The sequence below is a fragment of the Populus trichocarpa genome, chromosome 17 (assembly GCF_000002775.5).
Source record: "Populus trichocarpa isolate Nisqually-1 chromosome 17, P.trichocarpa_v4.1, whole genome shotgun sequence".
In the NCBI taxonomy this organism is placed as follows: domain Eukaryota; kingdom Viridiplantae; phylum Streptophyta; class Magnoliopsida; order Malpighiales; family Salicaceae; genus Populus; species Populus trichocarpa.
Window position 1 is genome coordinate 12,830,905 of NC_037301.2, and position 15,501 is coordinate 12,846,405.

At 31.9% G+C, this 15,501-nt stretch overlaps 2 protein-coding genes across 3 annotated transcripts; both read right to left on the minus strand.

Annotated features, from left to right (window-relative positions):
* Positions 1-2,619: 2,619 nt before the first annotated feature.
* LOC18099398 (uncharacterized) lies at positions 2,620-9,018 on the minus strand. Of its 2 annotated transcripts, none has more exons than XM_006383280.3 (12): positions 8,778-9,018; positions 8,565-8,705; positions 8,381-8,440; positions 6,974-7,103; positions 6,180-6,409; positions 5,978-6,070; positions 5,829-5,900; positions 4,812-4,844; positions 4,042-4,182; positions 3,701-3,757; positions 3,038-3,133; positions 2,620-2,973 (listed from the first exon to the last, which is right to left on the minus strand). In XM_006383280.3, the coding sequence occupies exons 1-12, from the start codon at positions 8,871-8,873 to the stop codon at positions 2,914-2,916; spliced, it is 1,209 nt and encodes a 402-aa protein (XP_006383342.3). In that variant the 5' UTR covers positions 8,874-9,018; the 3' UTR covers positions 2,620-2,913. The 2 variants fall into 2 exon arrangements, with proteins under 2 accessions (XP_006383342.3, XP_024444194.2); XM_024588426.2 differs by having other exon boundaries at positions 8,565-8,695; positions 8,778-8,993.
* Positions 9,019-11,461: 2,443 nt separating this feature from the next.
* LOC18099397 (agamous-like MADS-box protein AGL62) lies at positions 11,462-12,405 on the minus strand. The gene has a single exon (XM_006383279.3). It carries the CDS (start codon positions 12,374-12,376, stop codon positions 11,462-11,464), a length of 915 nt encoding a protein of 304 aa, XP_006383341.3. The 5' UTR covers positions 12,377-12,405.
* Between the last annotated feature and the right edge of the window lie 3,096 nt (positions 12,406-15,501).

The following is a 15,501-nucleotide window of genomic DNA, read 5'->3' on the forward strand; positions in this document are numbered from 1 at the left end:
AGTACAGCTATGTAGTTGTGTTAATTTATTTTTTAAAAATAAATTATGTTTTAAATCTGATTTGTTATTTTATTTTATCTTAATTAACATTAAGGTTCCATTTGTTTGCTGGAAAGTAATTTTTTTTTTGAAAATAAATTACGGGAAAGTGAATTATTTTCTGATATTTGGTAGTGTAATGAAAAATAAGTTGGAAAATATTTTTCATTGTTTGGTTATGTCATGGAAAATAAGCTGAAAAATAACTTATTAATGTTTTATTTTTCTCAAGTTTATTAAAATAATGAGGAACAAATCTTACATATTAAAAAGTTGAATGAGAATGAAATTGAAAAAAAAATATAATTTCATAAATTATCTCAAATAAAATAAATAATAATCAAAATAATAGAGATCAAATCTAAAAAATAAAAAAAATGAAAGATGAAGAAATTAAAATAATAATAATTAATATTTTATAAATTATTTCAAATAAAATAAGTAACAATCAAAAGAAGGAGGATCAAATTTTATAGATAAAAAATTTCAATAAAAAAATGATAAGAGAAAAACAAATAATAATTATTAAAATGAGGACCAAAGTTAATATAAAAATTAAATTTTAAGAGATGAAATTGAAAAATAAATATTCAAAACAAAATATATATAGCAATCAAAAGTTTGAGGACCAAATTTGATAAAATCAGCAAATAATATGATATTTTTAAATTTTTCACAACTTTTGAAAAATATTTTTCGTCTAAATTTTTCAAGAAAACACTTTTTTGGAAACCAAACCAAATTTTTCTTTGATTAGAAAGTGTTTTCCGTTGATCAACTTTTCTAATGACAAACAAACACATGAAAGTTTGAAAATTAATTTTTTTAAAATTACTTTTCAGAAACAAACACAGCCTAAACCAATTATAAAAAGAAATTAACGCTAAACCAAATACTTAAGAATAGATCATCCATTAAAAATTCGCCAAAAATATGAAAGCTAAAACAAAGAGAGGGGAGAAGGAAAATTTTTGTTAACGGAATCCAATGTAAACTTATACCAATACTTGAATGATTTCATCTTGGGTATATCAATTTGAATTTTTATAACAAAAAAATTAAACTCGGATTTTACATTGAATTTTTTTTTTATCTTATTTGTGTTTGAGAAGTCCAAAGGGTTGTCTGGATGTATTTTTTGGCTAGATTTTCAAAATTTTTGTCCAAATCTGTGTTTGTTTTTGTAGTGGTATCATACTTTAAAAAAAATAAAAAAAATTTCAAGCTCATATTAAAAATAAAATTTAAAAAATAAAAAAATATTTTAAAAAGAACCTCTACTATAATGTGAAACCCCACCTCACAAAACAAGAAAGAACACACAAGACTATTAGTCTTATTTGAAGATGACACATCTTTCATCATATATATTTTTTAAATATGCTAAGGCATAAATGAAGGTTGTAGTTGCTCTGCGAGGGGAAGATAAAAAGAGAGAGAGAAGGAGATGAAAACACCCATGACCCAACCGAAGGTGGCTGTCAACCTAGCAGAAGGTGGGGAGAATAAAAGAGGAGGGAAAGAGGTGTCGCCCAACCGAAGGTTAGAAAAGAGAAATTACTTGCTTTTTTAAATATGGTAGATGTTATATTTTAAAATGTTTTTTTTTTTAAAAAATACATCAAAATAATAATAATATATATATAATTTTTTTAAAAAAATTTAAAAATAACAAAACAAATGCCTGCCAAATAGGCCCAAAATGAAAAAGAGAATAAGTGGACGCTGTCGACCGAACCTCTCCCTGGCCCAACCAAAACTCTCTTCTCCTAGTCCATCAGTGATCAGACCTCTAACACAAAACCCAACTGAACCTTCAATGTCAAGTCCAACCCAGTTGAAAAACATATAAGAGGAAAGGGGGGAGTCCACCGACCAAATGCCTACACGCTTACCTTAATTTTCAAGTTACCAATGCATGCATTTCAAAATTCAAACGCCGTCCTAGAAGTGCAACACAGACAGATGTTGGCGAAAATTCTTTTTTTTTTTTTTTGTTTAAAATTCATTTTTTCTATATTTTTGAATTATCAAAAATAAATTTAAAAAATAAAAAAACATTAATTTAATATATTTCTAAAAAAAAACATTTTAAAAAACAATTAAAATTATATTTTAAAAAACAACGTCAACAACTCCCTGACTTTTAGAAAGTCTGTTTTACAGATGACACCAACCTGCCCTCATCAGCCAATCCGAATAGCCCAAATTCATCTGAAGTTTTTCAGAGATTTCATCACTTTCTAAGTTATAACGTAGTGAAATTACCAAGTAAAAATGAAGGTCTTCAAAACCATATCCTAAATGTTACATTTGGAATACAATAAATAAGTGTAAATCAAACGTTATCTATATTTTGTTTTGTTCCCCAATACCAAACAGGAATAGGAACAAAATTTATGTATATTCCATCATCTTGCCCCTGGCATCAGTCTTAAATGTATGAGTTTTGAAAAGTAACAAACGGTAACTCATGTTGTGCTAACTAGTGATATTTCATTGTCACAATCCAATCTGATCTTCTGTTTTCCCGACCATATTCGTAACAATTTCCAGCCTTTCAAGATAATTTACATCACATTCTAAAATCAGTTTAAGAACATATATAACTTTATGAAATTCATCGCTGAAGACCATCCTCGAAATGTAACTGTACAAGGTCCTTGTTTCCTAGTCTTACAGATTTTCGTAACTAATTTATGGAGAAATTTTGAACTGTCTGACAAACATGTTAGCTAATATTTTGACATGAAATTGACTGATTTCATAAGACCATCTACTGATTTGCAGGCAATTAATGTTGAAAACAAAGATGACAGATATGCTTAGGCATGACTTAGCTGATAAGAGTTAAAAAAGGAATATGTTTCTGGTCTAAGCAGCTGGAACTCCATTGAAGCTCGACTCATCCAACATCTCAACTACAGGAGCAAACTGCACAGGAAGAAAAGTAAGAAAGAGAGAGACTAACCAAGTGTTCATAAACATATAAACTGACCTCATCATCCTCTTCGAAGTATATGCCATCAACTGCGCTATTCTGCTGGAACTCCCATCCCAGAATATTCTCAAGTAGTTCTTTCAGTTTCCTAGTCTGCAAGAGTTGGAACATTAAAGTGCAAACATCTTCCATTCATTCATCCAACACCAGATCATCCATTTCAATGAAATTTAGAAGTGGTGAATACTAAATGAAACTATAGACTGCAATAAATTGATTTCTAATCAAATGAAGCCTATCCAGGAGCACACATTAATCTAAGATTCCAATCCATAAGTAAAGATCTGAAACATTCTAGCAGATGGTCAAAAAAGATATGATATAGTGCTTTTTTCATGCCAAATATGCATGACAATTAAACATCACAGAAAAAAGTAAAGAATTTGTGATGGACACCATCCTTATATTAGTGGGAGAAGAACAGAATAGAACTGCAAGCATGAGCATGTGAGTCTGTGGCTTTCACAACTCTCATAAAAAGAGAGGTTTGCAGTCAATAACCAAGAATCACAACTATAAGAAGTTTCTAAAATAAAGAAGACCAATTTGGTTTTTCTGAAAAAAATGTTTCAAAATAAAACTTTGAGATATAAAATATGCAATTTACATGTAAAAGAAAAGAGCAAATTGACTATGAAAAGATGACTTTAATGTACAAACCCATGTCAAAAGATCTCCATCCACCACAGTGGCATCTTGCACCAACAAAAAGAAATCCTGCAACCCATTTAGCCATAAATCAATCACTTGATCCTAACACAAGAATCAATATGTAATCTTTGCAACACGAGTGATTTGAAATTGCTATAAAGTTTCCTTTTTCTTTCCGCGGCCTAGTTGTATAAGAAGTTGCATGGCAGGCAACCAATTATATGTAATGCCTAGGAACTTAATAAGGAGACAAGCAAATTTAAATCACCACAATCTAATTCAAATGTGAAAAGTCTCTTTTAAGTGGCAATTGAGCCTCATCAGTTGATAATTTTGGTGCAACGAACTACCTTGCAAAGTCGGTGCAAAAAGCTATCAGCAGAAAACCATGACTCGTCCAGCAATGATGATACTGCTATTCCTGCACCATTACTTTCTTTCCTATCTTTCTGAAGTCCATATTTCAGTTGATAGAAGATGACCTTGATGAACTGTGTGAAATTCATATGAGCCAGTACCAGTTAGAACAAAATCTACAGAACCAAAGGTGCATGTATAATGTATTAGCTTTCAACCACACAATAATGCATAAAAACTCAGGCATCAAAATATCAACACCAGAAAAGGATAAACACCAGGATCAACAAAAAAAAACCCAGATATACCAACAAGTTTTATCCAGTAAACCAAGCTTGCCGAGTGGATATAGTTAAATAATTGGTAAAGTTGACTAGAGAGCTTCAAAATGGTATTAAGAGTAAGGAGTTGGGGGAAGCAATGATAAAAAGGTCAAGGCATCAGGTTTCCAGAGTCAAGCAAGCAAATGATTAGAAAGTCCAGCCACTATCATTATAAGGAAGGGGATAAAAATTAAGGTACCAAGGAGCATAAAAACCCATGTGATAATAAAAAAAAGAATTTCAGATAAGATCACAGAAAAAGATTCAGGAATCTGAAACCCAGATGTTAAGGCCTCTTTAGCTGGGTTTATCTGCTAATAACATCACCTTCAGTTAACCTTTTCTTTTTGCGGTGGTATTCAGTTACCTAAATTTTAAAACCACCATGATCATGTAATAATATAAAGAAACACTCAAAACAATTACTGTCAGAATATTACCTTAGTAAAAAGATGACTCCTTGTACGAAAAGGCTGTAAAAAGAACAAAAGAGCACTGTCACTAGAAGATAAATAATACAAAATCCAAAGCTGGAATGAACATCATTGAGGTGATATGTGTAAACCATGCACAGGATGAACTACAAGATAACCAAACACTTATAGAGCACCAAAAGTGAAAAAAGAAAGAAAAAAGTGCTTTTAAAAGAATAACATACTATAACATTAGAGAAGATAAGGAGACAGAAAAAAAATGAAAAGAAACATTTTCAGTACTGAGCGACCGGTGCACTTTCACCATAAATTAACGACCTTAATTGTATTAAGGAATGGGGAGTAGAATATCATACTAAATCAGCAAGAAACTATAAAATACAAAGGAAAAAATGGTTAAAAAAAGTGATTTTAAATGAGAAATGCTCAGAATATATTGCTGCTTGCAGTGCTGAACCAAACACCAAAGCATGTGCGATACTTGTTTCATTTTCATGTGACAGCCACTCAATGTATTGTGATGCAATAAATCACTATATATGAGCACCTACTGTAGAAGATTAGCATCTAGGGAGACGTTTAAATGCACAAACTATGAGTGTGTATATATTGTTCTGCTATTGCTCTTGAATATATGCCTTGTTCAATCTAATCAACACCTCTTTGAATTTGGGCACAAGCCATAATTTTCAATTATTGAAAGCAAAAACATAGCAAGAAAAACTTCGTTCATGAAAGAATACAATCATTGGATTCAGTTCACAGGATATGATATGGAGCAGAAGAAAGAACAGTGTCAAAGAAAGTTCAGAGGAGAACATGTGCGCACAAAGAAGAATAACATAAAGGCACAGTGGGAAGATTAGTGGTGAAAAACATCATGATCTTAATATGTGGATGAGAAAGTGCCACATGCATAATTAAATAAAGCATTGGTTTTCTAAGTTTCAAAGTATTGAGAGCAAATTATATCTCAAACTAATATTTTACTATCAAGGGAAACTGAAACAAATCATTACTTACAGCTTCAATGCAACTCAGTAGAAGGCTAACTAAAGATTTCCACTGAAAAAATGCTTCAAGTGATTGCCCCATCTGCAGAGTTTTTTGAATGCCATAAAGATATGATACCATCGATCAATGTGCGAAATGCAGGATTCATCTGTGCATACCAAAAATGCAATATAAGCAAATTGCAGCTCCCCTAGAAGTAAGTCTTCGGAACCTCCGTAGTCTTTAATCAAAACACTTTCTAGTAATTCAGTCTGATAACAGGAAAACAAGAAGAAGAAGAAGAAAAAAAGAAAGAAACAAGTTAATCTAAATTATAAAATGTCAAAGATAATTCAGAAGCCATACATACCAATACTTTACCTTGTCAAGATTCAAAGAAGTAAGTTCTTTCCCCTCCATTCCTCTGCGTTTAATAACACGTGGGATTGTAGTGTAATAACATCCTCTCTTCTTGGACCGATCAACTGATGTAGATGCTGAGAACTTACCAGTCCCCAATTGTGCATGTAGAGCTCTCTCGATTGATGTTTTAGGACTGTTTTTATCCATTTCAGATTCACATGCAACTGTAATTTCTCCCCCAATGGGTTCTGTGAATTGAACGAGCAATTCAACATAAACAAGTTGTGAGGAACTCACTATCAGGAGAGGCACACTATGTATTTCAAATATGCTAGCAGAGTCATAGTATTTCATAGACCGATGAAAACCTTTGTTCTATTAAAAATAAGTGACTAATGCATATTCTTACATGATTTACATGCTTCAAGCTCTCTACATCAATTACTAGCCAAGAAGCTAAAACTAACATTCACATCAACCAATACCCATATCCAGTGCTGAACTTTTCCTATCTAAATTTAAAAAAAAAAAAAGGAAATGTGATCTGACCAGTCAATGAACATAATATATCTACAAGAAAAAAAATACTTAAATTAATATAAAGTATATATCTATGTGGATTCTCAAAAGCAAATTTAAAAAAGTAGAAGAACCAAATGTAAAATGAGAAAACAGCAGCAATTATAGAAGATGAAAATGAAGTGTTAAAAGCACCAAGCACTCAACCATGAGAAAGCAATCATGGAGAAATCCTAATAAGAGCTAACAACAGAGCTGTTTAAAATAAATAGCACTCCTAGTAGCTAAAATACCAATTCGTTTGATGATGGTCTTTGTGAGGTAACTAGACAATCGCTTCCATTCTCCATACTGGCTTAGGTTATAAGGACCAAGATATCTGTCAAACTCTAAACTTTTAACTGCTTGGCAAAATCTTTCTTCCTGTGCAGCAAAAAAGGAGAGAAAAAACATAAACCAAAATGAAGCCAGCACTATGCACACCAAGCAAATGTATAGATTGAATACTTTCCTCCAAAAAGTAAAGTTTTGAACAGGAACTTCCAAAAAAGAAAACCCAGGTCCGGAATTCTTGTTGTCTATCCATGGGTTAGAGTGAACTGAAAAGTATAGCTATAAATATTCATGTATCTATCAAATTAAAGGCAGGGTTGAAACTGTGCAGGTATGGGTAAACAAGTAAGATCCTTGTAGGAAACTAAACCATGCAAAAGCTCTCAGTTCCTATAACCATGTAGAATTGATTCTCCTTGCTAGTAATAGATCATTAAGTTTTCGTTAAAGTTATTGAGAAAGCACAAGCATTAACGTTATTGCAAAACCAAACACAAGTTAGGACATTATCTCGTGATGGGGAAATCATATAGTCAACCCAATTAGTCAATAATTTACATGTTAAAGCATTAACCAGTTCAATATATTATATCTTGGTTTAAATGAACGTTGATCTGACATTGTTTAACTATACATGCATAAAGCAAGTACACTTGCAAATAAAAAAGCCCTTAAATGTTCCCCTCAGCAAGCAGCAAAAACCTTCAAATTGGAATTCTACAATTCCCAGCCACTTATCAACGTACAGATTTCCTTGGACCAGCTTCTAGAATAACTTGCCTTGTCTTGTCCAAAGTTTTCATATCCCAGGACACCTTTATAAAAGAAGAAACTAACCAAGACAACTAATGTAAGCTGAGGACCAAAACCACGACACTTTTTTCTCTTGCAGTAGACAAGTACCAAAAATTTGAAGGAACAGATCAAAGGACACTGTCCAAGTAAATTGGGTGGAAATAAGAAATGGCCCACTGTAACCACTAGAAGGAAAAATATAATCCTCAGCTCCAAGAGAATGATCATCAAAGAGTTCTAGAAAGGAAAGCCAGCCAACTACACTACAACTCGACTAAACCATCCAACTGTTAAAGCGATTGCGACTCATTAGCGAAAAAGTTTGACTCAGGTAATCATAATTTGGACAGTTTTTCCTTTTCCCCTCTTGATATTAGATGGAAGAAAAAAAAATGTAAAGAGCAATACATTCTTCCAATTAACAAGGCTTGTGTTACAAATGTACCGCAAACTAAACAAGAAAAGAAAAAATCACCACAAAGTTACCAGCATCACTAATTCTATTTTCACAACAAGTAACTCAAAAAATACAGTAAGAACATACATATTCAAAAAGATAAATAAACACAAACCTCGTCTTCTGGAACCTTCACCAGCCTTTCCTCTTGTTGATTCCATTTACGAACAATAACCTGTTCATTAACCAAAAAAATGAAAAGCAAAAAAGCAGTCATAATAAGAACAAATTTCAAAATTTAGCATTCGAAACAGAAATTAATAACAATAAAAATTCAATTAAATAAAAAGAAACCCTACCTCAGACGGATCCGCATCAACGAAGAAGCCAACGATAGGGGAGAATTGCTTGCCGTCTTTACTAGAAGAACTGTAGTAAACAAAATGAGGACCAGGAGGTATCATTTTGATGCCTTTAAATGCTGGTCCCACTGTAAACATCTGCAATTTGTCAGAGTCAGTCACGATAGCATAAATTTTGAAATTCAACTAAACGGAGAAAATCTCTAGTACCTGAGTGTCAATGCCGACAAGAGTGTACTGAGGGACATCGAGGAGGAGGAGTGTGGCTCCTTGCTTTACCAGCTCTAACGCCGTCTCTGGATCCATGGCTACCTATGTTTAAGAGATTGTTTTTAGTTTTCTGGTTTCGGTTTAAGAGAAAGGAAGGAAGAAGAGAGAGTGAAAGAGTGAGAGACGGACCAGGCGGTCGCTTTGCTGTGGTAGAAGTAGAATCCAGAAACATCGAGGGCCGTTTCGGGGTTTTAAATAGTTTGTGTTTGGTGAGTTTAGGAATCTTTGGGTTTGTAATTGTAATTTCAACGACTTACGGGTAGCAAATGGCAATCTTTGGTTGATTTTTTTTTTTTTTTATTTATGTGGGGTGTCCGGGCCAGTTTACGCGCACCACAACTATTCCCCACGGCTCACTGGACATCCTGCAAGCCCAGGAGCAGGTAAGGCATCGCAGGGGTGACAGACATGCACATAGAGGGTCGAACCCGGGACGGGGGCGGAACAAGTCACACAATTAACCACAGCAGCTAGACCTTCAAGTGCATCTTTATAATTGAATCCAACTCCACTACTAAACTCGAATAATTGGATTTGAGAAGGTTAAATATATTAAATTTAGCTAATTTTTTCTATATTATAAATATTTACGGGATAGATAGATTTAAAAGATTAATTTTCATGGAATTATATTTAGAGGTGAGTATAATGTACGCATTATTAGGTTTAATTTTCATATCTTACTTCTTTATTAAATTCTTGATATCTTTTATTTCTCTTTAATTAAAAAATAATTTTTTTATTACATCAAAAAAATCTAATAAAAACCACATTAACAAGAACTTTCAAATCTAAAATTTCTAAATAAAATAAAAATAAATATTTAATTCATAAATTATCAAATATAAAGTCAAAATAACTATAAGGTATAGGTGCTAGATTAAGTTAATCATGTTTTAAAAATCTCAACCAGTAATATCTATTCATTAGATTTTTTAACTTATTACCATTTGTAATATTTATATTATTTAATTTTGATGGATTGAGTCAGTTTAGATAATGCAAATATTATATATAAATCGGGTTTTCTTAACACCCCTCCTTTTAGTTAGTGTATCATGACATGAATAACATAAACAAAAGAGTTTGGCTTAATAGATATTAAGTAAATATGTCTAAGTAGGTGGCAAGTGGTAAGAGTTTGGGATCAAGGAGTTTGCTTTCCCTGTGGTCTCAGATTCGAGCCTTGTGGTTGGTAATATGATAGCTACTGGAGGCTTACATGGTCGTTAATTTCAGGGCCAGTAAAATTAGTCGAGGTACGCGCAAACTGGCCTGAATACCCACGTTAATCAAATATATATATATATATATATATATATATATCAATTTAGATAATTTTTAAAATGAATTTCTATGTTTTTATTTTTTTTATCTTGAGATAGTAACCGAAAACTTCAATTACTTAAAAACAAACTAAAAATACATTGCAAAATTAGAATTACTACTCCAAAAGTTTTTAATGAAAATTTCTTTTAAAATTTTCAACTATAAGCCCGTTGATTCCAAAAAAAAATGAGAAAAATTTCTCATAATTGCACGAGTCTATCTATATACAAATAAATCGCAATTTTAAGAGAATAGTGGTATTTTAATGAAAGATTTTTGCTCTTTTACTTAATTTTTTGGACTTAATGTCAACATTCATAACTTCTCTTAAATGTATATATCAAATTGATAATAGAGATGTGTTTTTAATATTATTTTTTAAAAAATAATCTTAATTCATGCATATATATGATCCAAAAATACTCTTTATTATTGGAAAAAAAAAAACGTTTCGTCTCGTCATGAAATTACACCTAATTTTAATGTGGAAAAAATGTGTGTGAAATAAATGTTTAGTATAAACTAAGTAAGAGAAACGTTTTGCTTTTCAATATTAAATAATAAACCATATAATTAATGCCCCCTTTAATGATAGTGAATGCTTCAGACCAAAAATTGAAACAAAAGAAAAACCCAATATTGAAGGTCTAATTTACTGGCCTGTGACTATAAAACCTCACTTACTTAACTTCTTTATCACTAAATGCACATTACTTGAACTGCCAGAACAAAAATCTTTTTTTCTAGAGCACAAACATGTCTTCTTGCCAATCCACCATGCCTTCCAATGCAAATCCAAACTTTGATGAATGTCGATGGATAATTAACTTTCGTCGAACACTCGACGAGGAGCTTGAAGATGACGCTGAAATTCCTGTCTGTATTTTCAATGTCCTTAAAATTCTAATGACAAGCTGCCCAGATTGCTATGTTCCACAGCAAGTTGCAAAACAGGAATTTTTAACATTTATTTCTTAGAATTTTTAACCCATTATTATTTATAATATATATTGCTGCTGTCAGCAATTTCATTATACATACACACCAGATTCGTGGGGCTAACCTTAATCAGCCATAACAGGAATCCTGTTGATAATCTAAAATTTAATCGAAAATTAGAGACTACTCTGATTAAGAAAAACAAAATTGAATGCCTTGTCATTATCTATGTTAAAATCATAACCTCCCCAAAATTTTAAACTTCCCCAGACATGGTTAACAACTTACAAAGAATCTTGAATAGTACGTTGCAACTGTCAATGATGATTGACAGTTGCAATTCTCAAAAAAGAAAATCAACATTGATAATAGTTTGTCCAATCTTCAAACTGATTCGCACCTGCAGTGAGCAATGGAAGTCCCAGCTGATCAGTCAAGCAATAGCCTGAAGCTGATTCAGAAGCAGTCCCTGAAGTAGTGCAGTCACTACTGTTGTTAATGGAAATAACTTTGTCAGAACACGAGCTGAAATCAGAAGACTCAAGGAGATTCCATATAAGATCCAAATCGACTTCGACTGGAAATTCCATACCACTATCAGTAGTTGAACCATCAGCATTCCAATATGAATCAGAATAATTAGCACCATTATCTCCTATAATGGCAGAATTCTGACCGATTTGATCACCACCCAAGCTAGATGAAGAATCATCTCGGGGTTTAGGCTCTAAAGCCAAAAAATCATCAGACTTTGGCTCAACAGCTATGCTTATACCAAGATTCTCGGTTGCGTTATTCATCAGCTTATTCTTGGCCTGACCCAACAAACTTTCCAGGGTATCTACAACATCCTGTAACTCTTCAACTGAAGTACTAGACTGCTCAATCTCCTCTAAAGAATCCCATAAAACCCCTCCAACGTTTCTCTTCTTGTTTTGCATTAGAGTATTAACATCACCCTCCAATGCCTTGATTTCTTCATAGAGGGAATTACTGGCTGACTTGATTCCTGCTTCGTATGCTACCGCTTCCGGGGCTGCTGTAAAATTGTCGAGGAACCTGTCGAAGACAGCATCAATGGAAGAGTGGCCAAAGGTATAAACTTTTTCTTTGGACCCAGTTGAGGAGACCATAATGGCAATTTGAGCATCACAAATCCTGCACAAATCTGCTGCTTTGTTGAAAAGACCTTGACGTCTTTTAGTAAAAGTAACAGACCTTTGCTCTGCTGTTTCTCGCTTTGCCATTGGAATTTTTCTTGTTCTCCCCATGGTAAACTACTGCAGCTAGCCTTGATGGGTTCTTCTCTTACAGCAGAGTACGTTCTTTTCTTGTAAGAACGTGTCTCCTTATATATAGAAGGAAAATGGAGACTAGGCGGAGTGGAGCCCTTATCCTTGGAAGTAGAGGACTTCTTCCTTCCTTGAAGAGAGGGGATAAAAGTATAAAACCCTAGCTATATAACTAGTCAACCCTAGCTGTTATTGTACATGCAATCGACTAATTCGGTTCGATTTTCTTTATTAAAACTCTTAGGCTGCACAAGTCCAGCCCTTACACGGTAAAGCTTTCTTTCTTTTTTTCATTTTTCATTATTTTCTTAATATTGTTTTTTCGAAATAATCGGTGTTTTTGTATTTTTTATAAATAATAAAAAAATAATGACTATTTTTCAATATTGATTGCTCAAGCAGAGGATCGGTTGCGTATTTTTTTATTTATCAAGGTAAAAAATATTTATAAATGTATTTAAATTAAATAATTAAATATATATATATATATATATATATATATATATATATGATATTAATACTGAAACATACAAATTAAATAAAATAATTTACAATTAATGTTGACTGGTTATTATTTTTCTCACCTAATTTTTTAGAATTATTCAATTTCTTAAACAAATGTGACAAGACTACTCACAACATCGTTAGACACACTCTCAACACTAAAAAAAAAATTCAACAAGACTTCTCACAACAGTTTTTAAATTTCTTAATATAATTAAATATTATTTTTTTATTGTATTTAAACCCAATTGTGTTGGGCATAGTTTTAAAATCTAGCTCAATGGATCGTCTCGGGACCCAGCCTACCCGGAGCTAGAATCAGGTCGGGTTTAAGAAAAAATAGAGAAAGTCAAAACCCGGGGTAACCTGGCGACCTGGTTGACCCGGAAAGACCCAGTCAAAAACCTAATTGCAACCCTTTGACTTTTTTTTTTACTAAAACAACATCGTTTTGATTTTAAAAAAAATCAAAATTGACCCGAGCGACTCGGTGACCTGGTCAAAACCCGGAACCCGGGCCTTGGACCAGACCGGGTTTAAAAACTCTGTTGGGTCTGATGTCAGGACCCAAGGTTCATAGGTTTCTTAATATAATTATTTGTGTTATAAATATTATTATTTTTCTTATAATTCAGAGTATTCATATCAAAAATATTATTATTTGTGTTATAAATATTATTATTTTTATTATAATTAATAGTATTAATATTAAAAATAGTATTATTTATGTTGTAGATATTATTGTTTTTATTATATTTTTCTTAGGTTCTGCATCAGGCTCTAAGAATATTAGGTCATTTGTCAGGATGAATCCTTTTATTATATCAAAAACATCTAATATAAAGTTTATTAACAAGAATTTGGAGTCTACAATTTCAAAATAAAATAAAGATAAATGTTCAAATCATAAATTATCGAATATAAAGTTAAAATGACCATAGGATATATGGGTTGAGTCGAGTTAATCAGGTTTTAAAAATCTTGACCTATAACATTTATTTCTTAGAATTTTTAACCTAATATATATATATATATATAATCTGACTTTGATGGGTTAGGCTTAACACCCCTGCTTTTAGTTAGTACTAGCTAGGTGGCATGTGCTACACCGCGGGCCAACTTTTTATTTTCATAAAACATATAAAAAAATATAAGTCAAAAAGTGTTGGGTTTGGTTGCAACATCAGATCCAAGAGCTTCGAATTTGGCTGTAACACCAGACCCAACAATAATATTTATAATATAAATAATAATATTTAACTTGTTTGCTCAAATTCTAATATTTTTTAATTTTTTTTAAAAAAAATGGTTTTTCTTCAATACTAATAATAGTATTTTAAATTTTTTTTATTAATTATAATAATAACAATAAGAATAATAATTTTTAATTTTACCATTCAAATCAAATCTAAGGTTGTTTTTCAATATTGATAATAATTGTTTTTCCAAATTTATTAATTATTTTATAAATAATATTAATTATAATAAAAAAAATAATATTTTTAATACAAATAATAATATTTTTAATATTAATACTATTAATTATAATAAAAAAATATTTTTATATTAATACTTTTAATTATAAAAAAATAACAATATTTATAACACAAATAATAATATTTAGAAATCTAAGACCAAGAACCTTGAGTCCTGACGCTGGACCCAAGAGAATTGGGTCATGACTCAGGACCTAAGAGAATTGGGTCCGGAGACAGGACCCAAGCAAAATGGGTCCTGATACACGGCCCATTAACCTTGGGCCCTGATGCATGAGCCATCACCCTTGGATCCTGACACTCGACCTAAAAGAATTGGATCCTGACGCAGAACCCAAGAGAATTGGGTTCGGGGCAGGACCAAAGTGAAATGAGTCCTGATGCAAGACTCATTAACCTTGGGTCTTGTTTTATGACCTATTACCCTTGGGTCCTAATGCAGGACTAGAATTGGGTCCGGACTAAAGACCCATTAGTCTTGGATCCTAATGCAAGACCCAAGAAAATTAGGTCCTTACGCCGGACCCAAGCGAGTTAGGTCTTGACGCGGGACCCAAAAAAATTGGGTCTGGACCTAGTGCTTTTGGGTCCCCAAACTTATTGGGTCCTATTGTGCAGCAGGACCCAAAGCTATTTTGGGTCCTGCCCCCCAACAGAACCTAACTCTAATGGGTCCTGCTGAGGGCAGGACTCAACACATAATTTATTCATGTCTTTAATAATACTTATAATTCAAAACTACTAAATAAAAAAATATAAAGACAATAAAACATTGAACTTTGAATCTCATGTTATAAAATTAAAATATCTTTTATTACACAAAATAATATTATATTATAATATTTATAAACTATTTTTTAATGGATTTTATTGTCCAAAAGTTCTCTTATATAATACAAATGTATAAAGTATATAATATGAATAAAAAATTTATGGAGAGCTCCACCAACTTTAATACAATAATATTAGAGAAAAAAATTAAAAAGTTGCAAATTTTTTCAAATAATTTTTGAAACACAAAAACAAACATACTTTAATAACAAAATTCAACACAACCTCAAATGAAAAAAAATTATGTTCACCCAACTTTTAAACAATATAAAA